The sequence below is a fragment of the Diadema setosum genome, chromosome 10 (genome assembly GCF_964275005.1).
Source record: "Diadema setosum chromosome 10, eeDiaSeto1, whole genome shotgun sequence".
NCBI lineage: Eukaryota > Metazoa > Echinodermata > Echinoidea > Diadematoida > Diadematidae > Diadema > Diadema setosum.
In genome coordinates, this window is record NC_092694.1 from 29,112,625 (window position 1) to 29,137,116 (window position 24,492).

The following is a 24,492-nucleotide window of genomic DNA, read 5'->3' on the forward strand; positions in this document are numbered from 1 at the left end:
TCGAGATCGAACTGGATAATGTTAGATTTCTTTTCTTCTTTTTTTTTTTTTGCTTTCGATGTGAATGAAGAATAAAATCTGCAGCCAACAGTTTCAGTGGTTATATGTATTGATTTGTGCTACAATATATTCTCACAGCAAGAGGATACAAAAACATGCAAGACATTTAGGTTTAAGATGTTAAATCCTTTGTTTTGGAAAATTATAGTAAGATAACATACATGTACCACAATTCCATGTTGATATAGAGGCTTCTTTTCAACACTTGAATAAAAAATTTAAAAAAAAATGCATATCAATTTAAGGTAGTCAGTCACTCATCTACTCAAAACTCTGACCAGCCAAAGTTGACACAGTGTGTAAACTGACCATTTTTATCCTCCATCCAATCACAGAAGTGCTTACTGTAAAAGTGGAAATTTTCGCGGTGTGGAAATTTTCAAGCATTTCGAGCAACCAGAAACTGGCACGAAAAATAAAGCACACAAATATTTTTGCTTGCCATATGTTCAAGTAGTTGATGTCTTGATTCCGTGGAATTAAAAACATGTGAAACTCTTCTTACCCGGCCGAGCACGCGGGAAAAATTTGTCTCGCAAAAATATTTATTTTTCCGTATTTGAAATACATGGTACATGTATGTACATGTATGTTTCATGCATCTAACTCTCGGATTATGATGCATTTTTTGTCTATTTTGCCGTCAGTAAAACAATTTGTGTGTGCCATACCTGGTACTATGGAATGATGTACATTGTATTCATTGTTTGGCAGTTGTGGTGTAGTCGTACATTTAGGCCAATGAAGTGTGTGTCATGTCTGTATAAATGTGCTTATTGTAAGTTTTGTCATATTTTATTTCCATACAGTCGCTTCTTGCAAGGGTGTCAGATACCGTAAAAGACTTCATCACCCCGTCATGGCTGAACAACCTGTGGACTAACCCGAATGACGATGACGGAGAGGGAAGCTCCCGATCCTCTACCCCGGAACCGCCGGCCAGTAGCGACGCAGCCGTGAGCACGCCGGGCTTCATGCCCCCGGCGGTTGCCACGAGCACTCCCGACGTCAACGCCGGGCGCGGGAAGGAGGCCCTCGCGGTTCCCAGCCAGACGGAGATGGAAACCACGCCCATCGTGCAATCACAGGGGGATGTTGTGCAAGAGAGGGACGATGATGTTGTGATCATTGAGGAGGATATCCCCAGTACCAGCAGGGGGATTAGGCACACGCCCTTACCTTTCAGGAACTATGCCAATCCTATAGGGACGTCCACACCAAATGAAGAAATGCAAGCTATGGCTGCTCGGAAGCCCATTCTAGATAAAGGTAAGGCAAATTTTAGAGGAATTCAAAAAAAAAAAATAACAAATTACAGTGAAAAGAAGATTGGAGAAAATGAAAAGGTAGTGAGATAATGGAAGCTCTTTGATTAATCATTTACTATCGGATCACATGGAGAATTGTTGTCGTAAAAATAACATATTGAGAGGAATGGTAACCGAAATTTAAAGTGAAGAAGATACAAGGAAATTGTGAGGTGTCCTTTCACCCACATATTGTTTTTTTATTACTTATAGTCTGTATTTTAAACTGTACTGAAGTGCCCAATTTTTGCTATGGAATTTTTTTTAATGTGGACACACATGAAGAAAAGGAACTCTTATGCATATGATATGCACGTGTTCTATGAAAAAATATTATGTAGAGAAAGGTCTTTGCATGATACGGATTCCACAAATGCTGTTATAAGAGGAAAAGTATATTGGATGCATATATGTCACTTGCTGAGACAAGCATGTCATTAGAACCTCTTTTTAACATTTCATCTTGTTAAAACATGAAACAGACAAATGCTCCTGTAAAGAAGTGAAGCATTCAACATGTCTGCTAAATTTTTCCCTGCTTGGGTCAGAGTGTAATCTGCTAAGCTTGAATTCTAATCCCCCATTTCCTGATTTCAATTTCGAGAGAGTGCAGCAAAAATGCAGTAAATCACAGGGAGACATAATTCCAAGACGTACATCTCTACTGCCTTAAATGACAGCAGAGCAATAGCTTGTACATGCGAGTGAGTGTGTTTTATGGTGTACGTGTGCAGGAGGACATTTCTGGGACGAGGAACATGTTCGACTGAGGATAGCCAATCTGTTTTTCCTCCTACAGAATGCAAAATAGTATTCTTGAGTTTGTCAAACAATCGGTTTAAATCCTATTTTGTCAGACAGATGAAGACTGTGATTGTGGGTTGCACAGGAAATAGAGCCATGTAAGAGTGTCTGGGTGACGGGTGTGTGTAGGGAGGGGGGAGGCCACAGAAAGAGTGCAACATAAATGCCTATGACTTTATTGGAGGATGCTACAAAACCCAATAGTCCACTTGCCCTTAGCAACTAAAATTCCCCTTTGGGCAAAGAGCGTGAATGCACTACTGTTTGCTTGCCAACTGAGGGTTAGAGACATTGTGTTTGCAGAATGTATGTCTGTGTAACACATTACAGAGCCATCTTTTCATGATGTGGTATGTTTATTTTTGTTTTTGTCTGAGATTTGACTTTGTATGCTTAGTATAGGCAATTTTCCCACTTTTGAATGAAAATTGTCTTGAAGGAGTATTTCTGTATTGTATATGAGAACATTTCCTCTTATCTGCAGAGATTGGCAACACTAGCGTTATCCTCTTCATTACCCCCCCCCCCCTTTGTATCGTCTTTTGGCTTGCACAGCTCCCTCAGTCACTTTACTCTGTATGTTGATTTTTATGTGCCAACAGATGATGCTTCAGACACGTCCGTCTCAACCAGCGGGTGTTCATCCCTTATACCTCACGTAGATAAGATAGATCACAGAGAGAAGCTATCCAAGAAAAACCTAGACAGGTTATCAGGTGAGTTGACTCGACAGAGGAACCAAAACAAAACAGAAGTGTCTCAGTTATTTTTGCAACACATCTCCTACAGGCAACTCCCGTAGTAACGAAGTCCTCTGAACCAGCAGCTTTCTTTTATAATGTTGAAATTTCATTATAGCTGAACAGTAAAGTGTATTAAGACATATAGATGGTAATTTTGGGACCTGAATTTTTACTTCTCTGTAACAAGAATTTCATTGTAACTGTGTTCGTTTACCTCAGTATATTGTGCGAAACATGGCCTGAATTCGTCAAAACTACCAAATTTTTGTGTATACGTAACTTTTTTCTCTCCTTTGTTTTAAATCATAACCAGATTGCTGATGTGGACCAGTTATGGAATTTAGCCTTGTACAATGTAATGTTATGAAGCTTGTGTTTTGTGTAGTTAAGGCTACATTTCATTTTTTTTTTTTATTTGTTATAACAACTCTTGCTGCAATGGCAAATGTCATGGTAATGACAAGAATCCTGTATAAAGAAATACAGCATGTCTTTTTTTACACACTCACAAGGACTGTTCTTTTTTACCTGATATTAAGGAACAATAGTGTTTGTGTCATTAGTCACGGGACTTTTGAAACTTGTACTTCTTCCAGAAATGGCGCATTCCAACTCCATGAACAAGAGCAGCCTCTGGTCAAGCATGTCCGGAGCCGGACCATCCGGGGCTGGGTCACTCGGCCTGTCGTCGTCTCGACCCCAGCAGCCCATCACTAGTGCCAAAAAGCCATCTTTTAACAGCTCCTACTTTGGCTCACCAAGATTGGTAGGTAGACAGGGCATCTTCTATAATACCTTGCTTTGAGCCTATTTGCCTAGGCCAGTAGTGATGGTCCATTCTGTGAAATACATTTGTTTCTTTAGGAGAGAAAAATTATGAGGGTTTGGGTTTGTTTGTTTGTTTATTGTTTTGTTTAATCAAACCATTATTGAACTGTCCTGGATTACATGCTCAGATGTTTCCAGACATATGGTCTCTGAAAAAACAAATACTCCTTATAAAACTTTGATGTGCATGGTAGTGAAAAAAAAAAAAATGGGAGGAAAAAAAAAAGATAAAGCTCGTAATGTGCCTGTGAGTGTATGTGTGTGTGCCTGTTAATATTTGATTTGGTTAATGTAATAGGATACCTCTCTCTATAAAAGTTTGATGTATACACTAGTGTAATGTTTAATGTGTATGGGCATGTGTGTGATCAGGTTGAATGTAATAGGATCCTTTCATTTATTTATTTATTTTTTTTGGAATTGTTAGCTCAGTTTTCATTTTGTAGCATGGAAAGAAAATTCCGTCCAAGAAAATGTAACTAACGAGTTTGCCTATCCCAAGTGTTTTCTGGCAGGGAATATTTTGTGAGCAATGATTCAAAACTGAACCGCCTATGGAATAGATTATGCAAGCCAGCCTTCTTTTTTGACTCATCATGTTTGCTGGTGTCCAGTGGATTATTGAAGTGTACACATACATGTATAAGCACTTCCTATTATGAAGTTGTCAAAATTGGAACGATTTGCACATGGGTTAAACCACTACCCACCTCCCCCCCCCCCCCCTCCATTTAAGTTTAATTTAATCTAATTGCACATCCGTTGTGTAAAAATGATACCAGTCTCATCTCAGTTGACATGTACTAATCCCTCTATACTCGACCTCCTCTCTACCACTGCTTAGCTTGGCGAGGATAGGCCCCGGAATGCATCACCCTTCTACCCAGGAAGAACACAGTTTGGTGGTTCCTCTGCCCAGCGGTCCAGCTTGAAGAGGGTCAGGAATTCTCCCTACGAGGTATGTTAACCATAAATCATTGCTCATGTGATGAGGCTGGGGAATCTTGAAAACATTATCCTGCTTACTAAGTGCAGCTTGAATAACGATATGGTAACATTCCATCATGTCTTTACAATGCACACCATTAAAGACCCGAAAGCATTGGAAGAGCAGGTTGGCCCGATTGAATTGATCTTTGTTCGCTGCCCACCGGGATACATCAAAAAACCAAGGCCAGTGCAGGCCTGCTAAAATAGAATTGCCAGTCAGCGAATATGTGCGTCAAAGCGTACGCTCGTCTGTAGCGATCGAATCCAGTCAAGACTCTTCGGCTGTGTGTGTGTACATAACACAGAGATCAGTGATAAAGCTGTTCACAATTCATAACTGGGATTTTTGAATATATCCGAGCCAAGCCAGCCTTCCCACTCCATAGTATCCCAATGCTACCGGGTCTTTAAATTTCATGTTTTTGTCTCAGATTAGCACATTTTTTACCTTTTTTATTTTTTTTTTATTTTTTTTTTATTTTTTTTTTTTTTGGTACTGGTACAGATTTCATGACTTTGACCAGATTCAGCAAGTGTTTCTCCACTGAAGGATAAGCAGGAAACTTTAGAATGTTGCCAATTTGATGAGAATAGGACAATGATTTCTGCTGCAAAATTACCCCAGGACTGCGTAGGTCAACAGTGATAAAGTGTTGTGGAAATTTGAAATCTTGCCAACGTCAGGCACGATTCCCTCCCAGCATTGTTCTAAGGTCTTTTGACTGCATGCCAAACCCACAACAGCATCCTTGGAGGAGCTCATGCCATGTCAAGTTAGTAGAAGCATTTGTTGTTGCAATTGCTTTCCCTTGTCAAAGTTTCTGCGAATGGCATTCTGAAGTGGCCTTGAATTACCTGAGGTCATATGTAGAGGTCGAAGATGGTATGCTCAATGAGAGTGGTTTAGAGTTCACAGGACATGGGGGGGGGGGGGAACTCAAAAGTCTTGAATACAAAAATGGACTTCGTTCAAATAGTATTGTAGGCTGAGTTTCACCTGGATCTTCAAGACATCCCGTGACATTATGGGCCTCACTGACAAATGTCTACACAAGTGGATAATATGTCAGTGATACTCAACACATGGTTTTATGATGGTTGATTTTTTTATTTTGTCAATTCCGTCCTTATCATGACTGCTGTCTGGACTCTCTCCCTGCACAGGTTCATCTTCCCATCAAGCGCAACATCAAGCCCAAGCCTGCCAACATCAACCTCGACAGCAAGCTGGGCGCCACGAGCTCGACGGCCAAGAAGATCCTGGACACCCTGGAGCGGATGTCCACTCCGCTGCTGGACGCCAAGAAGATTCCGCTGTCGCCCACCGCGTCCCCGTACTCATTCAGAGTAAGCTCGCCCAGTGCCTCAAAGTACAGCCTGGGGGAAGGGGGGAGCCCCTGAAGATAGGGGGATGAAAGAGTTCTGTGTTTGGTTAACAAATCACATACACAGGGCTTGACATTAGTGGTGGTCCGGGGACACTAAATGTTGGTGTTAGGGCACCGAACTTTCAAAAAACATGTCTTTTGGTGGCTTGGTAGGGCAATTATGATTCAAGTAGATTCCTCTTTTTCTTTCTATTTACAGCCATTACATTTCTTTTTTCGGACCACCAAAATTTCACAGGTATTAAATTTTAGTGACCGTAACAGGCCACCGGAGACAAAAGTTAATATCTAGCCCTGATATACATATGGAAGGAGTGCAGCTTTCACACAGATAGCATTATGCAAAATTCAGGCAATCTTGTATGTTATTGTGTTTTGAGTAGTGTCTCATTCTGGATGTAAGTCACCACAGCTGATGTGCAGATATGCTATGACCATTTCCCAACAGGCAGTAACTATCCTGTCATATCTTTGTGATGACCCACCAGTATTGTTTCTAAACACGGTGTAACTTGGGGTACACAAATTGACAGCCTGACAACCCAAGATGCCAGGATTAAGATTGAGGTAGTTTTGACTATCAGCCACTTTGCAACCCTCTAGTATTAATTGCCTTAAAGAGCACTTTCCATAGAGCAGCTTTACGTTTGTAAAATGTTGATTAATAGCGTGATTATTGACAGAGGAGATATGAAGTGTGTGTGTGTTGTTATCTCTCGCAGCCAACCAGTAGGCTCTCAAGAAGACCGGGTACCTCAAAGGCCCGGGACCCGCCCGTCTCCGGCCTGCACGTGGCACACCAGGCCAGTATAGCCCCGAACAGGCAACCTCCGGTTTCCATGGTGATTGATGTGGAGAAGGAAGACAGGACGAAGGATGCTGCAGCGGAGATTGAGGTGAGATTGAGTGCACATGTTGAAATCTTTTGATGATTGATGTTTTGATTAGATAAACAGAGAATATACATGCTGAATTCTGTATGGCACTGGTGATAAGTCTCACGCTCACATTAAAAAAAAAAAAAAAAAGAAGATGTATAAACACCTGGTACATACTGTTAAAGTGGATATTTTCGCACAACTAATTTTTTATGCTTGGCAGAGTAAGATATATTTCACTTTTTTTCCGTGCAATCAAGACATTACATAGTGGTACATATAGGAAGCACAAATTCGGGCGTGCTTTTATTTTCACGCTAAGTTTCTGGTCATGTGAAATATGGGAGAATTTGTATCCTGCTAATATTAACCACTTTTACAGTATAGTACATATAATCAAATGCATCAAAATGGTATAGTTCCTCTTCAAATGTTTGTTAGTTTGATTTTTTTGATGACAAAAAATGATTCTTTTCTCTGTTTCAGGTGTTGCCAGTCAGCACGGCAGCGACAACGGCCAGTGTTGCTCCTTCATTCAGGTAAGTATTGCCTTGCTAAGTGACTGAACTCACCCTCTTCGACACTGTCATGAAGCTCTCTCTCTCTCTCTCTCTCTCTCTCTGCAAGATGTCGTACAGCTAACTAAATAGTTGACGGTTACTGCTGCAACCGCTTGCCAAAAGCTGGTTCTCTTTTTATGCCTCCGCCACGAAGTGGTGCCGGAGGCATTATGTTTTCGGGTTGTCCGTCCATCCGTCCTTCCGTCCGTCCGTCCTTCCGTCCGTCCGTCCGTCCGTCCTTCCGTCCGTCTGTAATGAATTTTGTGGACAAGGTAACTATCGAAACCTGTTGAGGTATCCTAATGAAACTTGGCATGTATGTGTATTAGGGGTGAAGTTGTGCCTATCAACTTTTGGGTGCACATGCTCAAGGTCAAAGGTCAAAAGGTCAAGGTCAAATACATAAAATTTCACTATTTCCACCATATCTATTGAATGCCTGAAGATATTTTCTTGAAACTTAGTGTATACATGTATTACCCAATTAAGATTCTCTGGTGAAAGTTTGGGTCATGAGGTCAAAGGTCAAAAGGTCAGAGTCAAATACATAAAATTTCACTATTTCCACCATATTTATTGAATGCCTGAAGAGATTTTCTTGAAACTTAGTGTATACATGATTTACCCAATTAAGATTCTCTGGTGAAAGTTTGGGTCATGAGGTCAAAGGTCAAAAGGTCAGGGTCAAATACATAAAATTTCACTATTTCCACCATATCTATTGAATGCCTGAAGATATTTTCTTGAAACTTAGTGTATACATGTATTACCCAATTAAGATTCTCTGATGAAAGTTTGGGTCATGAGGTCAAAGGGCAAAGGTCAAAAGGTCAAGTAAACATATTAAAACTTCTTTTTTTTTCTCCGTACCTTGGAAAATTGTTCAAGGTATCTTCATGGAACATAGTATATACATGTACTGACTGGAAGTGATTATCTAGAAAATGTAGGGTTCATGGGCTCAAAGGTCAGGGGTCAAAGGTCAAGTGCAAGACTTCAAAATTTTACTATTACCCTCATATTTATGCAATGCCAGCAGGGTTATTTTTTTACACTTGGTGTATGCATGTGTAACCTAATAGAAATTCTCTGGAAAGTTTTTTTTTTTCTCTTTTTGCCTCAAAGGTCAAAAGGTCAAAGATCAAGTGAAGGTGCTGAACTAACTTTTTCCTCCATATCTCGGAAGTGGCTCAAGTTACCTTGAAACTTAGTACATATTATGCATGTTCTACCTGAAAGTAATTATCTTATGAATTTTAGGGCCAAGGGCTCAAACTGTCCATTGTTTCTTGCGGTTGACCAATATAACCCACTATACATATTCAGAGGTTTGTTTGTTTGTTTGTTTGTTTGTTCTAGAGTTAAACAATATTTTACTGTAAAACTATTGATCATAGAACAGAAAATATGAAGGGAACACAGGGAAAACATTGTGTGGGTAAGTAACCAGGTATTGTTGCAACTGTTTGATGTTGTAGGTTCTCTGCACCCATATCCTCCTCGACACCCGCCACTTCGGCGTCGCAGAGCGTAGTAGCAAAGGACAAAGCGGGAGGCAAGATGAAGTCCAAGGTGAAGAACACCCAGCATTACTCGTCTCACCAGGAAGACGACGATGTGGTAGGAACCTTCGCTTTGATTACACTTTTGTCTTCTTTTGTTTGCATTTGAGCCTGTTGATTTCTGTGCTATTCTATTCTTCATACACCACTGCCCTCCTTTTACCTTTTGCCCTGTCAAACAGTGGTTGTGAGGACAAAATTGGCAGTGAGATGGGAGGGCTCAGTAGTTGTCGGAGAGGTCCAGACTACAGAGATCACTAAAGTGAAGTTTAAATGAAGTGAATGCCTAAATACTGATCCAAAGTGAGGGATGGAAGTAATGAAGATATGTAACATTAGATCTATGATAATGGTGATTGTTATCATAATCAACTAAGTTAATCATAGATGCATGCATAATCAGAGTCAGAAATTACATAGACTGGTCCTAGAGACATTTCTTTGGATTATACAAGTGTACCAGAATATTGTGGTGACACTGGGTTCTAATCAATCTGTCAGAGTTGGCCCTAAGAGGACTCATTTCGTTCTGCTCAGGTGGAAGTACCAGACCTTCCGCAGGTGGCTTTGCCGCTTTCGGGCAATCTCCCCAAGTTCAACTTTGGCACCGCCCTATCTTCCGCTGGCACCCCAGCTTCGACGAGCACTCTGGCTTCGTCTTCGGCAGCGTTCTCCGTCGTGAGCAGCGGTAGCATCTTCTCCACCAAATTGTCAACATCGACAACGGCACCAGCGACATCGACCGCATCATCGGCATCCTTCAAGTTCTCCGCACCCAGCGCAGGTGCGTCTGCTCCTCGGGAGGCGGTGCCACCGGAGAGCTTTCAGTTTAGGTTTGCGGCGCCCATCATCAAGCACACGCCCAGCACGACAGCCTCTTCCTCCATGACCAGTTCTTCCACAGCAGTGAGTGAAGTCGAATGAGAATTTGATTTGAAGTTTATAAGCTAAGTCTTCTGATGAATGCCTGGCAATCTGCTTACAAAGTACCATATCTTTCGCAGAAACTGTTTGTTACTCTTCCATAAAAGATGTCATATTTCATGCATTTGAAAGAAAGAGGAAAAAAGCCTGGATTTGTCATCAGTATTATGGTTTTTAAAAAAAATTCCATTTCAAAAGCTGCTATGGAAATGCTACAAGCAACCAGAAGGATATTTCTCAGTACAGTTTTGTTATGCCTCCGCCACGAAGTGGTGCCGGAGGCATTATGTTTTCGGGTTGTCCGTCCGTCCGTCCTTCCGTCCGTCCGTAATGAATTTTGTGGACAAGGTAACTATCAAAACCTGTTGAGGTATCCTAATGAAACTTGGCATGTATGTGTATTAGGGGGTGAAGTTGTGCCTATCAACTTTTGGGTGCACATGCTCAAGGTCAAGAGAGTCTACATTTGTTCGCAAAATTCACGACAAACTAAATCAATAACATCACAAATGCTGTGTGTATTGTCTCCAGGACAGGAAGGCACTTAAATTTTGTCTGTAGAAAAGGAATGATGCTTATTTCTCATGGTGTCGCTATTGTTCTTCCACGCAAATTTTACAAAGTGTGAGCTAGTCTCATAAGCGTGATCTCCAGATACCACGTGTGCAGAGTATATGGCAGGAGATCAGACTTTGTTTAATTCAGTCAGACTTTCCTCACTATGTACCAACCCATCTAGCTCATGTCTTCACAGCAAACACTGTTCCCTGCTTCCTTTGCCACAGACCACCTTCAAGTTCAGCATGCCACGTCAAACTCCGTACCCCACATCTCGTCCCGCGGCCAACGCGCCGCTGGAAGCGAAGAAGCCCAGCTTTGAGACCCCGGAGAGGACAAGGAGGAAAGAGGCGGAGCAGGTCCAGAAGAAGGGTGATGACGGGGGAGCGGTAGGGGGCATCAAGGTTGCCAAGGAGCTGAAGACCGGTAGCTGTCTAGAAGCCTTTGGCATCAGTGAGTACTTGGAATGAAGGAAAGACAGAAAATAGCATTGTGTCGGCATGAGCAGCCCTGAATCGATTGCCAAAACAGCTTTCACAAAACTTTGCCAGTAGATGACTAGTGAGGGGGATTCCTGTTTTTCATTTTACAGCTGCCCCCTGGATGCACAAGTAGGAACTGAAAATATTTTCTGAATCATCTCATCATTTCAATGGCTTTGAGAATTTCAAATGAGTATGAGATTCTAGAGGAGAGTCTCTCCTCATATTTTAGGTATTTATAAAGTTCATCGACTTCAGTTAATTTTTCATCCAACTTGCAGTGTGAAACACTGAGGTAGTGCAAATTTTTGTGACTTTATTTCGATGGTCAAAAAATAGAAAAGGTCATTCTTGATATCTGTGTCCTTTTGTGATTATCAGCAGTGTATTTAAATTTATTTTGTCCTTTGTGTACTTCCTTGCAGTGCCTACAAAGAATGGTCCCATTCCCTCATCAAGTTCAATGGTACGTGTGTTCTGAGTTTTACCATTTCAAGTTATAGAGATGTTAGCCTTAATGGCAAGATGTGCCATTCCTGGGACATGGTGAAATATCTGTTTGAGAGATGTTTTTCTTCAGCATGGATTTTTTTAATTTGAGAGTCTTTGTTACATAGTATTCATGACCTAAACATGTAAATGTGTCTACCTGACAAGTAATTACTTGCTGCTGCAGTTCCCGAGTTGCTTTGAACATATCTCGCCGTCTACGGTAAATTATTAGCAGACTAGTCAGATAAATGGTATACATGAATTGATCCACTAGAGTTGGCAACAGTACATTTCCACTTGCTCATATGTGTGCAAAAATAAATGTTGCAATGAAGATTCTGCTGTACTGTACTTGCTAATTTTCATACTGCAAGCATTGATGGAGTGAAATAAGGGAATTACAGACATGTCTCCTTAACTGGCTTTGGGTTATCCAAGAACTTGCGGTTTCTGCCACACGTGCTTCCTCTATCAGAAAGTGCTGACATTACTGCCTTGCGATGCATACTTGAGTATGTGGTATCAATTTAGTCCCATCCGCTAACTTGTGTTTATTTTGGCTTTTCTCAGCAAATCTACAAATTGGCTTACTCTTGTCTAAATCTACAGCTCATTTTCAAAATTTAGTTGTTATCTGCTTTGTTGCTCTGTTGTCGTAGAGGGTCCTGTCCTGTCAATACACCAGGTAATTGTCATCACAAGAAAATTGTAGCCACCTCTTGGGCGAAGGTCAAAGGGCAGTGTAAGCCATATGTGTAGTTCCTTAAATTATGCTTTCACAAACTCATGTGTAAGCTTCATATACCCTTAGGTGATTGAGATACTGTATTTCATTGAGGCCTTGTTCATAACAATTGATTGCATAATTGACTCTTTGTGCTGCATGTGACAGGTTCAAGTCAAGGTGCTAAATTCTGCTGTGGACAATGGACCGTTGAGCAGTGGCAGCATAGAGAAATCTGGTACCAGTATACTCAAGAAGGCTCCTTCAGAACTGTCAAACTCTGTACTAGATGCACATAAACCACCAGCAGACTCTTGGGAGTGCGATACATGCATGCTTATAAATAAGCCAGACATTGATAACTGCCCAGCATGTGTAACGCCACGGCCCGGGGCAAAGCCATCGAACAAAACTTCTTTTACCTTTGGACAGCGCAACACAGAGCAGAAGACAGTTGCATCAGCTAGCTCTAAGCCGGCTCCCCTGTTCAACAGCTTGGGGGACAAATTAAGGGAACAGTCACAAAAGTTGGAAGGTGGTGTGTGTATGGTCGACTCGGGGTCGACCTCGAGTCTAAGTGCAACGAAGTCAGCCCCAAAAGTCAATGCGCTCCTGGAGAAGTCTGAGGCAGGTAACGCCGTATCGGCAACGAAACCGATCACCAACTCGTTAGCGGACCGCTTCAAGGCGGCACCCGGGGAGTGGGAGTGTGACACGTGCATGATACGCAACAAGGCCACCATTCTCAAGTGTATGGCATGCGACAGCCCCAAACCAGGAAGCCAGCCAGCGCTGAGTGCTCCCCCAAGTGAGTGTCTTGAGGAGAAAATCCACTCAAAAACTTTATTAGTATGATAAGAAAGAAGGAGGATAATCCATGCTGAACAGTGCAGAAATTATTAAAATTAAACAAGAAATAAGGAAGTTATGACATTCTGACATTTTTACATTTTTCGGAAAACACTCCTTGACAAGTCGTTATGAATATACAAATCTTTAAGTTGATGATTTCATGCTCTCACAATATCTTATTCATTTGATATACAGAAATGACAAAAATCTCCTATTTCAGCCCTTTAAATGTAAAGCTTGCCTTAAAACCGCCCCCCCCCCCAAAAAAAAAAAAATAAATAAATAAAAAAAATTAAAAAACAAACAAACAAACAAACGTTACCTCCGGTATATTTTGGTATAGGAGTATGCATTTTTCTGTATCAGCTAAATATTAAAATTTTTCCGAATTTCATATAGCATACATGAGAAATTAGATGGCATGACATCATCATCTTGCTCATTTGAATATTCATGAGAACAGGTCAAGAAATGTTTTTTTTTAATTTAGAAATGTCATATCTTTCTTATCCAGTTTCTGTCAATTTTTTTTTTAAACATGCTGTATGCAATTATTTTCTCTTTGTTTTGGAGTTCATTTTGGGGATGGATTTCCTCTTTAAAGTATTTATAGGCAGATCCCCCTCCCTCCAGCACTGGATGCACTCACATGGGTTCTGGAAAGGACAAGAGCACAGCTGATCTGAATTATCCAACATGTTGTGTGTTGGGCATTAAGACTTAAATTCACGAAGGCGGTTGAAATCAAATGCATGGTCTGTGCACTATTAAATCAAGCATGAAATAGACATACTCTTCACATGCGCATATCAGCATGCATTCATTTATAAATGCCTGCTGGGGTAGACGTTCTGTCGTGCACATTTTACGCAGACAGAATTTGCATAAGCCACTTGCAAAATTGAAATTGCCTTTGTGAATTCAGGCTTTAGTGTGTGGTTGTGTGTGCAAATGTGCGTCTCTGTGATACGCACATGTACATGTATAATTACAGTGATGTGTACCTGCACACGTAAGGCAGATAAAGCAGCGCTCAAACTCACCAAATACTTAAAGACTTGTAATGTGGATGTGGCAAACTGGGGCAAGGAGTTATGTCCTGAAGGAAGTCACATTCTAACAGTGTGTAGAGGAAAAGGAAAAACAAAGAAGGCAAAGAATGTCAAACAGGGTAGAGCTGACTCCTAAGATATTAAAGAGATTGCATATTTGTGGTTGAGATTGGGCTTCATGTTTCCAACCTTTTTGTGAGAAAATGAGAAACCTCTTATGAAATATGAAAGAGCATACAATTTTAAGAGTTCATTTGATGAAAACTGGTTTTGAATTGACAGAGATATCCAAAAACAAAGAGGTCCACATAAAAGATGGGACGTGCCTTTTATGCGGACCACTTTGTTTTATTTTGTTTTTTGATATCGTCCTTTTCAAAACCGATTTTCATCAAATGAACTTTGAATTCGTCTTAGTGTTATATGCTCTTTCATATTTCATAAGTGATTTCTAATCTTCTCACTGAAAGTTAAATCTGAATCCTCTATCTAAATCAAATTAAACCATCTTTTGAAAGCAATTCAGACACAAAAGATATTATTTGATTTATTTGGATAGACTAAGTGCTTTTCATAGCTAAAGGTAGTTCAGAAATTAAGGTTTCATGTTAATAGATACTTTAAATCAATCTGAACCTCTGCATTAACCCTAAAAAGACTGGGCTATTTTGGTAGCTCGAAAGACTGGGGGGGGGCCTAAAGGGCCCCCCCTTAAGATCTCGGCCGTGGATCGCGCGATCGCCGCAGAAATTTGCACAATGGTAGTGTGCGATGTAATCTACAAGATCGTATATTTGAATTTTATAAAATAGTCTTCTTTTATTTTATTTTGATTAATTATTCTAATTTATGCAAGAAATCAGACTCTTTGATCTAAATCAGTAAATAAAGCTCCAAAAGTGCTCATTTTTGGTCTAATTATTCTTTGTGGCATTCTTAGCAAATGTACTTGAAAAAAAATTCGGTATCAAAATTAATTTCTTATTTATTTTATTGTTTTATGAATTTCTTATGTATTTCTTTGTTTTTTCGACCTTTTGATTTTGTTGTTTTTTTTAACAAAATTTGTGGCAGACACTTTTTGAAGCATAATACTCCTAAAACAAATTAATTTTAGCCATTGAGAGTAAAAATAAGCATATTTATATGAACCATGTAAGAAAACTCAATTTGCATTGACTTTGTACACAAAATCACATTTTTGAGCCATTTTCGGCCTTGCGTGCATATACAAAAAGTTATGTAACTTCAGAACCGTACCCCCGGGCGTCACAAATTTGGTGTCAAAATGTGCGGGAAACTCGAAAGAAAAAAGTCATAGAGCATCGCGGCGAGAGCATTGCGTGTTGCAGAGTAATCACGCAAAATGTCGAGGGGGGGGCCTTTTAGGCCCCCCCCCAGTCTTTTTAGGGTTAAGGCAATGTCGATTCATTCTTTGAAAATGCATAACACTTGATTCACCCATCTCTTCACAGCGTCGTCAGTCAAGTTTGGAAGTACCTCTTTGAGTAACGGAGAAACGTCAGGTGCCTTTAAGTTTGGAAGTACCACAACCTCCAGTTCGTTGAACGCAAATCTGAACAATGCCGGCAGCAAGGACACTGCTCAAAGTGGTGCTTTTAAATTGCCAGCGGGTTTGAGTTTAGGGTCGAGTTCAAAGCCGGCGAGTCTAAATGGTATAGGGAACGCATCATCGGAAGGTGGCTTTAAGCTGCCTACAAACTTTTCTTTCTCAAAGCCAACAGACAGCACATCATCATTAGCCAAGAAATCTGACCAGGAAGGTAGCAGTGGAGGTGCGAATACATCTACCCCCAATCATTCAAAGCCGGATAAATCTAGTACCACAGGAGACAGCGTTGTGTTGGGAGGCTTCAAATTTGGGGCCAGCACAGAATCAAAGACTGCAGGGCAAAACTTTCAGTTTGGTGCCGGTGCTGGTGCAGAAACAAAGACTGCAGACGGTGGTTTCAAGTTTTCTGCAAGCACAGAATCAAAGCCGGCCGGCGATGGCTTCAAGTTCGGTGCTGGCACCGCAACTGGCAGCTTCAAATTTGGACAGAGTGACAGCTCCAAGTCGGAGAAGACAAACAGCATTGCCACTGGTGGCGGTTTTAAGTTTGGACAGAGCGCAGCCACTGTGGGGCAAACCACTGTGGAGAAGGACGGTCCTCCTCCCAATGTCAATATTTTCCAGTCGAAAACAGAGGAGGATGGTCCTCCGTCCAAGACATTTGCCTTTGGGGCACCTGCAGAGAAGAAGGAGGAGAAAAAGGCGGACACTGCTGCACCATCATTTAGTTTCGGTGTGGCACCAAGCAGCACCAAGCCAAGTTCTGCACCGTTCCAGTTTGGAGCTGCAGCTGGCACAACAACAACTACCCTCAATGCAAGCAAGCCACAGGATGCTTCCGCAGGCACCGGCAAGAGCCAGCCATTTACGTTTGGTGGCACTGCAACAAGTGTCGGCCCGTCATCAACGGCCAGCTTCTCCTTCGGTGGCACCAGCAAAGCTGACCAGGCGGCACCGGCAAGCACCGGTGGCTTCACCTTTGGCGAGCAGAAATCGACCACGGCACCGCAGGCAGCAGCGCCGGGCTTCAGCTTCACCGCTAAGAGCCAGGAGCCGACCAGCACGCCAGGCACTGCGCTGTTCGGACAGACCTCACAACCTGCAGCGACGGCTGCTGCTGCTTCTGGTACATCGGCAATCACCTTTGGCACAGGCGTGTCAACAACGAAGGCTGGGGACACAGGGAAGGCAGCCACATTCACCTTTGGCAGTCAGAATCACAATAATAATCAAGGTGAGTGCCAGATAACCCTTGGTCTGTGTGTTGACTGTGAGTTATAATCATGTTGTGTTTAGTCAAAGAAAGCCCAAGTACACTAATCTATTCCACACCAAGTCTGAAGAAAAGTTATATAACACAAATTAGCCACAGAGTGTTGGGATCAGGGCATCTCTTATAGTTTTGCATTCATGGACTGCTCTTCATATCTGCATTATGTTTTATTCCACGTGTGTTTCTTGTCCGAGGTGTCTAGTAGCTGTTGAACAAGTTGCTTTGAACAGTAGTCGTTTTCATAGGCAATTCGAGGTTCAGTAGTCTGAATATGGTTTAATCAATTTGTGGTGTAACATGTCATGTCATCCGTAAGTCACTTTCCGTGCAATAGCAATGGGGAGGGGGAGGTGGAAAATAAGAGAAGTTATGACTATGGTGGCAACTGGCTATTTGAACGTTGGAAATTCTGAAAAGTAGCGCCAAAGCTTTGGAGATATACACTGTTGTGTGTTATCTCTGTTCACCTTTTTTTAATGGTTTTATATAATGAAGATGGTTAACCCTTATCAGGCTGGGGGGGGGGGGGCGGAATCCGCACCCCCTCGACGTTTCGCGCAATATCTTCGCAACGCGATAAGCTCCCGCCGCGATATTTCATGACTTTTTTCTTTCAAGTATCGCGCAACTGTTGAGACCCAAATTCTTGCGCCCACGCGTGCCGTTTTGACGTGACGCCCGTTCGAAAAAAATTTGTCAACCCCAAAATTGCTCCAAAACGTGATTTTGTGTACAAATCCAATGCAAATTGTGTTTTTTCAATTAATTCACATAAAAATTCATATCTTCACTTAGAATGGCCGAAATTAATTTATTTTAGCATAATAATGCTTCGAAAAATGTCTGTGAAAAATTTTGGCCAAAAAACAAACAAAAACAAAAGTTCAAAAAACAAAGAAATACATAAGAAATTCAAAAAACAATAAAATACATAAGAAATTAATTTCGATACAGATTTTTTTTTATCCTATGTCTCAGAAGAATGATACAAGAAACATTTTAAAAAAGAAATTAGCTTAATTGGAGCATTAATAATTGATTTAGAGCCCAAAACCGATTTCATGCATAAATTACAATAATTAATTAATATAAAATATAAGAAAAAGTTTTCGGAGAAAGCAACCATTCATTTTGATAGAATACGTCGCGGGCGTCGCGTGTGCCGATTTTCGGCGCAATCGCGCGTTCCATAGGCGAGATCTGAAGGGGGGCGGAATCCGCGGAAGCAGCATTACAAGAAACACTCACATTTTTCAAGAACCCCTTCCCACTCCACCCCCCCCCCCCCCCCCCCCCCGGGGGGGAGGGGGGGGGCGGTGTTACAGCTAAATTTGCAGGATTTCTGATGGTTCGTCAGAGTATGGAAATAAGTCTCTGTATCAATGCGTGTGAGAGAACAAGAGACCCACATCAAGTTCTGTCATAAAGCCTGATGTGTCAAACTTATGATTTGTGTTTTCGGTAGGATCATCCGGATTCAGCTTTGGTGCAGCAACAACATCATCTGCCACTGGAACTTCACAGCCTGCTCCGTCGTTCAACTTCGGAAATGGTAAGAGAGAAGAGAGTGAGTTTTCTGTGTTGTCCTGACACGTGAAAAAGGAGAGAGGGTTAGTTACAAGGGGAATTGCTCTTGACTGGAGTGTTAAAGGTCCAAATAGCAGTTATTACTCTGATTGCAGATCATGAGATCCTGCGGAGTCGCTGCATATGAATTGCATTTTACGATTGTGTCAGTTTTTGCAAAGTTTACAAGTTGACTGGTATTCATGGAATTCACAATACAATGTACCAAGATATTTCTTCCCATAACACAAATGCAATATGAATCATGTGTTTCTTGAAGAGGGATGATACTATTTCTTATTCTGTTGCTGCTGTGTTTGTCTCTGAATTTGACCACATCTGCGTACAAGTCCAGATTTGCAAAACATTACACTTTGCAAACTATTGCAGTACGTGGCAACCCATCCGACAACTTGCAAGGGTTATTTATAATGTGATCTTCTCTTTCTGTCTTTGCCCCGACTTTCAACAGCTGCTATGACATCAGCAACAACGCCATCAGGGGGCTTCTCTTTTGGATCAGCCCAAAACTCGGGTAAGTACAGTAAGAGTCATTTCAGAAGATGTCCCCCCCCCCATCTTTCTCTCTATCCATCTATTTAATTCTTCTTGTCTGTCTGTCTGTCTGTCTGAGTGTGTATATAACACGATTGTCTTGCAGTGGTAGAGAACTAGAGTGTCCATTACATTTATAAGTAATATCTGAATTTATGTTGATCTATTCAGCGTCTACAGGAGCAGGAGCTGCAATGGGTGGATTTACAGCCATCAACAGCAACCCCAGTTCCTCGCAGAGCTCTGGTTTTGGAGGCTTTGGCAGCACCACGGCGGCCCCGGCGCCCAGCTTCGGCGGTTTCAGCAGCGCCAGTAACAGCAGCAATCCGTCGCCTGGATTTGGTGCCCAGCCGTCGGCAACTCCGGCTGCATCCACATTCAGCTTTGGCGGTGCTACCACCACCAGCACCACCGGCAACCCTTTCGGCGGCAGTCCGGCGGCTGCCTCCCCATTTGCACAGGCGGCGTCCACGCCATCTGCACCACTCTTTGGTGCCGCAAACCCAAGCTCTGGCTTCGGCAACACTCCGGGCGTCACAAAACAGACACCAGCATTTGGGAGTGGGACAAATGCCATGAGTAACAGCACATCAGCCTTTGGAAGTAGTACCACAAGTTCAGGGTCAGGTAAGGTTCACATTTTAGAAAACACTGCACTAGAAATAAATGAATTCAAAAAAAAGATTAATAAATAGAATTTGAAGATACTCCTGTATAAAATGATCCCAGGCTTCAAATCTGATTTTTGCTAACTAATAACTTCATGTTAATATAAGACATTCTTCATCCTGTAGTCAACCAGCTTTTAGACTATCATATGTAACAGACTGTTACCCACAAAATTTGTTAGGGAATATACCATTTGTTGTCTCGGAGATTGATGAAGAATCTTAGAATAAAAACTCTGTTAATCTTTGATATTCACTCTTTCACGGATTGTGAAAACATGTTCATCTAGTCTGTTATAAAACGGGCTTTAGAATCTCTGCAATCTGGTTGGTCAATTGTCATGCATTGATTTTTACTAATCCACACTGAGCCATGCGTCCTGTAAAATCCAAACTCATGGCTCAAATAAAAAAGTCTTGTATAGTGTAGTAGATGTACCGGACACATGATGGGGAAAGTGCTTGCATTTCATGAATTTATGGGCCCATGTTATAACACAAATAGTGCACAGGCCCATTTCGTGAATCAGTGAGAATTGGATGCTCTCGTTTAACTTTGGAACAGTCTAAGACCTACTCGCTTCGCTCATGGGTTTAAACAGTTCCAAAGTTAAACTCGCGCATACAATTCTCACCAATCCACTCTGTCCTGTGCATCATTTGTATATTGTACACAGATATGTTGACTGCTCAGTAAACTGTCTCTTTTGATTACTCTTCCCTGTCAGGTGGATTCCAATTCAACAAGCAGCAACCAACTTCCTTCCAATTTGGCACCACCACCAACAGTGCACCGGCGGGTGCCGCCGGTGCCTTCCAATTCACCGGCAACCAGCCGAACCAGACACCCCAGGCCACTCCGGCTGTGGCCCCCCAACCCGCCGGTGGCTTCAATTTCTCGGCGGGACAGCCAGCATCCTTCAACTTTGGAGGGAATACTCCCCAGCCTGGCGCCACGCCTTTCCAATTTCAGTGAGTAGATCTAGTACCCCATCTATACAGTGCATTTCGAGCACTCCAAGAGCGCTCATGAACCCCTCTGAACTCTCTATGAACTGACAATCAAGCCCTGGAGTGCTCTGAAGTTCTGCCCCTCTTGAGGCTAGGCTCAGGAGTGCTTCTAAAAGCGCTCTACACTCTTTAGTAAAGGGACGCCAACGTTCAGAGTGCTCCAGAAGTGGAATGTGGTGCACTCTGTGCATACATTTTGTATGTTAGAAGTTTCCATGCACTCGAAGGTCACCACGCCAGTTATGCCCCTCTCAGCCATTTCGCCTGTGGTCTCAGCGAGCAATGATTCTCTGCATGAAAGGAACAGAGAGGCAATAGTTCATGTCGCTTCAGGAGTGCTCCTTGGGCCCAACTTTGTGTATAAATGGGGTGTTTAAGTTGTAGTCTTTTTATGTGCAGTTGTCGCAATTGCCCTAAGCCTTATGAAAATGCAGTCAACCCTGCATCAGCCGAATCTACTGGGACTGCATAATAGACATTTGCCTAGCCAATATTTGAATTCCGCAATGTCATTAGCACTGCAGGGTAGTCATAATGAGTGCATGAAATTTCACAGGGATTTGTTGGATATTCTTGAATGTATGTGATCCACCTCCTTCAAGACCGAGCCATTTGGAACAGAGAAGGATGATCTCGGCAAATCCTTTACTATTCCATGTCAAGGTGGTGGTGTTGATTGCATTATCACATGAATAATTGTTGTGAGGAAACTGCTTGAGAGTTTCGCGCTACCCACTTATTCTCAGAAGGCATGTTGCATTTAAACTTTCCCAACATTTCTTTTTGTTCTTTTTGTTCTTTTTGTTCACAGAGCATCAGGGGCCACGAACACCAACCCATTCAGTGCCACCGGAACCCCCGGGGCTCCATCGGGACGAAAGATTAAGCGAGCAGTTCGTCGGACAACAAGGAGATGAGCTGTAGCCTCGCATTGGGCCGCTACCATTCCAGCCATTTTGGGAGAATTTTGTTTTGTTTTGGGCTTCTTTTTTTTTTTTTGTCAGAGGAACAAACCAAGTAACGGGGCTGGGCCAAGTGGATGCTATCACTGGCTGATCTACCAAGAAGTTGTGATGACAAACTTTCCAAATAGTTTTTTTTTTTCTATTTTTATTTTCCTTTATTTAAAACTTCTCAGCCTTTGAGTATGTAAAGTTGTTGCATTCCACAGACAAATGGCCCCCAGTTATTCCCATGCATTTCCAGGCTGGGCGACAGACTTTCGCGAGGTCTGTTGACCAGGAATTTGGAGGGTGCAGGCCCAGAGCAACAATGTACGGACAGGTGATGGTCCTAGTTCTGGTTTGCCCCTTTGGAGGTAAGCCTTGAAGGTCAACTAGTGGTGTCACACTCCGAGAAATGACAACTCGCCCTCCCGTTCATTCTTGGATCAAGATTTGATTGGTTTATTGTCATTTGCGACATGCCCACAAATTTTCCATAAGCGAGTGGAAATAATTGATGCGCTGAAAAATGTTTGAGAGATCTTGTAGTCAACTGATGTAAAGGAGTGATGGCACGGGATTTAAATTTTCACAACCTAGCATCTAGAAGTTATCTTCGCCAAAGGTTTGGTGAAAAGTGGACAGCCTCCAGCTCTTGAGCCAGTATCTCTTGTATGGTTCATGTGTCAGATGAGGGCAAAGAGTTTACTGGGCATGGAGAAAAGAAATGTTTCTGAAAGCAGATACAGGGCATTATAGAAAAGCAGATACTCCTCATGTGTAATGGGGAAAAAAATGGGTATATGTCAAATTGTATTTCTGAAGACAATTTTTTTTGTTCATCTCGCTCTGCTAATTGCTAGTTTTTGTCACATGTGGGTCTGAACAACTGGATGGTGGGCTAATTTCCAACCTTTTCAGTAATGAAGTCTAGGATCTATGATCAAGCCAGCTCACACATGAGTGGGTATTCATCCTCTTCTGGTCCCTCGATGCACAACGTAGTCAGCTCAGGTCCTCTTCGCGCGCTGTCTGAATTCTTTGCTGCGGTTGGCTGTGTGAGATATTCTCGCATTTTCAGGGGGTAGTGGTGGTTCCATGTTTGGTTGGCTGTACGAGATACTCTCACGTTGACTGCGATTAATGATGGTTCCGTGTGTGCGGTATCTACATAGGGCATTACGTCGTTCTGCTGTGCCGACCACTTTCCTGCGGTGTAATCATGAACATGTTCATTATATGTGTTGTCATTGATCAAGTAATCTTGCTCTTTAGTTGGAGTTGTAATTTGTTCAAGGGCATAAGGTTTGTTCTATCCGCCCCCTCCCCCTCCTCCCCCAACCTTTTGAAGTTGCAGTGTCTCAGTAATATACGACTTTACTTCTCACCTTCATAACAAAAGTTTAAGGCCATTTCCTTCCGTCAGCAATTCACAGGATAGAAGCAGAGCTGTCAAGTCTCCCTGATTCTGCAGGAGTCTCCCTAAAGATGTCAAAATCTGTTCATATCTGAATAAGAGAATATTAAAAATCTCCCTGATTTGGGAATAAATTTCGCCCATTGAAATGCATGTAACACACAGATACCTCCGTGATTGTTGTGTGGAATCTCCCTGATTTGGATGTGGGAATGTTGGCAGACCTGTAGAAGCCTTGCTCTGACTCGAAAGTCCTCTGCCCGCTTCATCGTTCCAGTTCAGAATGCGCCTATACGTTGAGTTCATTGGCTATATCACATATTGTATAATGCCTGAAGAGATCCTTGTCATTTGATTGGTTGTTTGACATTGATTATTCGGCCCATTTCACTATGACGTCATCATCCGTGCCAATGTGGCTCCATTTACCGTGCAATTTTGGATCCATACGATTTGCTGCATTGCACGCTCACTGAGAGCCCGGCACACTATGCGTGTAAAACGCTTGCGTTTGCAGTGTAGTATACATGCAACAGCGCGCTAGCGTAAAGCGCTCAGTGAGCACTCTCGCAATCGCAGATTCTCTCTTGTTTCTAAATTAATAAAACATCAAATGACAAGGATCTATTTTAGGCGTTATAACAAATAATAAATGTTTTTCATTCTTGCAATGGACAGAATATTTCATTCGGTGAAAGATGAAATGTTTGGTGCGCCTCGTTGAATGGATCATTTCATCTTTCACCTCGTGAAATATTCTGTCCATTGCACTCATAAACATTCATTATTTGTATAACATAATATGATATGATATATGATATGATAGGATAGGATATTATTGTCTGTCCATTCATGAAAACAGAAATTTGTTTTTCACTGGTTCACAACAAAAAATACATTGTTCAAATACAATCGTGGCAACCTACATACAATATACATACAGTGGTGCACACATGCATGCATACATGCTGATGATTACCACAATCGCCATTATCAATCATACTTCAGAACGTAATGTGTAAGCAAATACATACGGCTCAGTTGCTTTGTTGGCCGTCTTCACAATACCTAACACTTTGCGTGCAGAGAGCAACTTGACAAACATCCTTTAGTTTGACGGCCGTTCGTGCCGTGAAGTGTATGGTGTGAACTGGCACAGGTAGGGTGGGTTTCTCGGCATTTCCGACCCTAGAAAATGCTGTCCTCTTGTGACAAAGTGCAACTCATAACAGGGCCCCATTTCACATGCTGTTTTCTAGAAGTTTTAGAGACCAAACGGCA

At 42.0% G+C, this 24,492-nt stretch overlaps 1 protein-coding gene across 1 annotated transcript in view; it reads left to right on the forward strand.

Annotated features, from left to right (window-relative positions):
* The window catches only part of LOC140233923 (uncharacterized), a 31,223-nt gene extending 8,316 nt beyond the window's left edge, over positions 1-22,907 (forward strand). The window contains exons 2-19 of the mRNA XM_072314012.1: positions 870-1,329; positions 2,774-2,887; positions 3,511-3,680; positions 4,587-4,700; positions 5,897-6,079; positions 6,843-7,016; positions 7,485-7,537; positions 9,037-9,178; positions 9,658-10,026; positions 10,830-11,055; positions 11,510-11,550; positions 12,469-13,108; positions 15,680-17,011; positions 18,516-18,602; positions 19,089-19,151; positions 19,343-19,798; positions 20,568-20,811; positions 21,662-22,907. Coding sequence (XP_072170113.1) covers positions 870-1,329; positions 2,774-2,887; positions 3,511-3,680; positions 4,587-4,700; positions 5,897-6,079; positions 6,843-7,016; positions 7,485-7,537; positions 9,037-9,178; positions 9,658-10,026; positions 10,830-11,055; positions 11,510-11,550; positions 12,469-13,108; positions 15,680-17,011; positions 18,516-18,602; positions 19,089-19,151; positions 19,343-19,798; positions 20,568-20,811; positions 21,662-21,767 — 4,974 coding nt within the window. The 3' untranslated portion in view covers positions 21,768-22,907. The remainder of the gene's footprint in view (positions 1-869; positions 1,330-2,773; positions 2,888-3,510; positions 3,681-4,586; positions 4,701-5,896; positions 6,080-6,842; positions 7,017-7,484; positions 7,538-9,036; positions 9,179-9,657; positions 10,027-10,829; positions 11,056-11,509; positions 11,551-12,468; positions 13,109-15,679; positions 17,012-18,515; positions 18,603-19,088; positions 19,152-19,342; positions 19,799-20,567; positions 20,812-21,661) is intronic.
* The last annotated feature ends 1,585 nt before the right edge of the window (positions 22,908-24,492 follow it).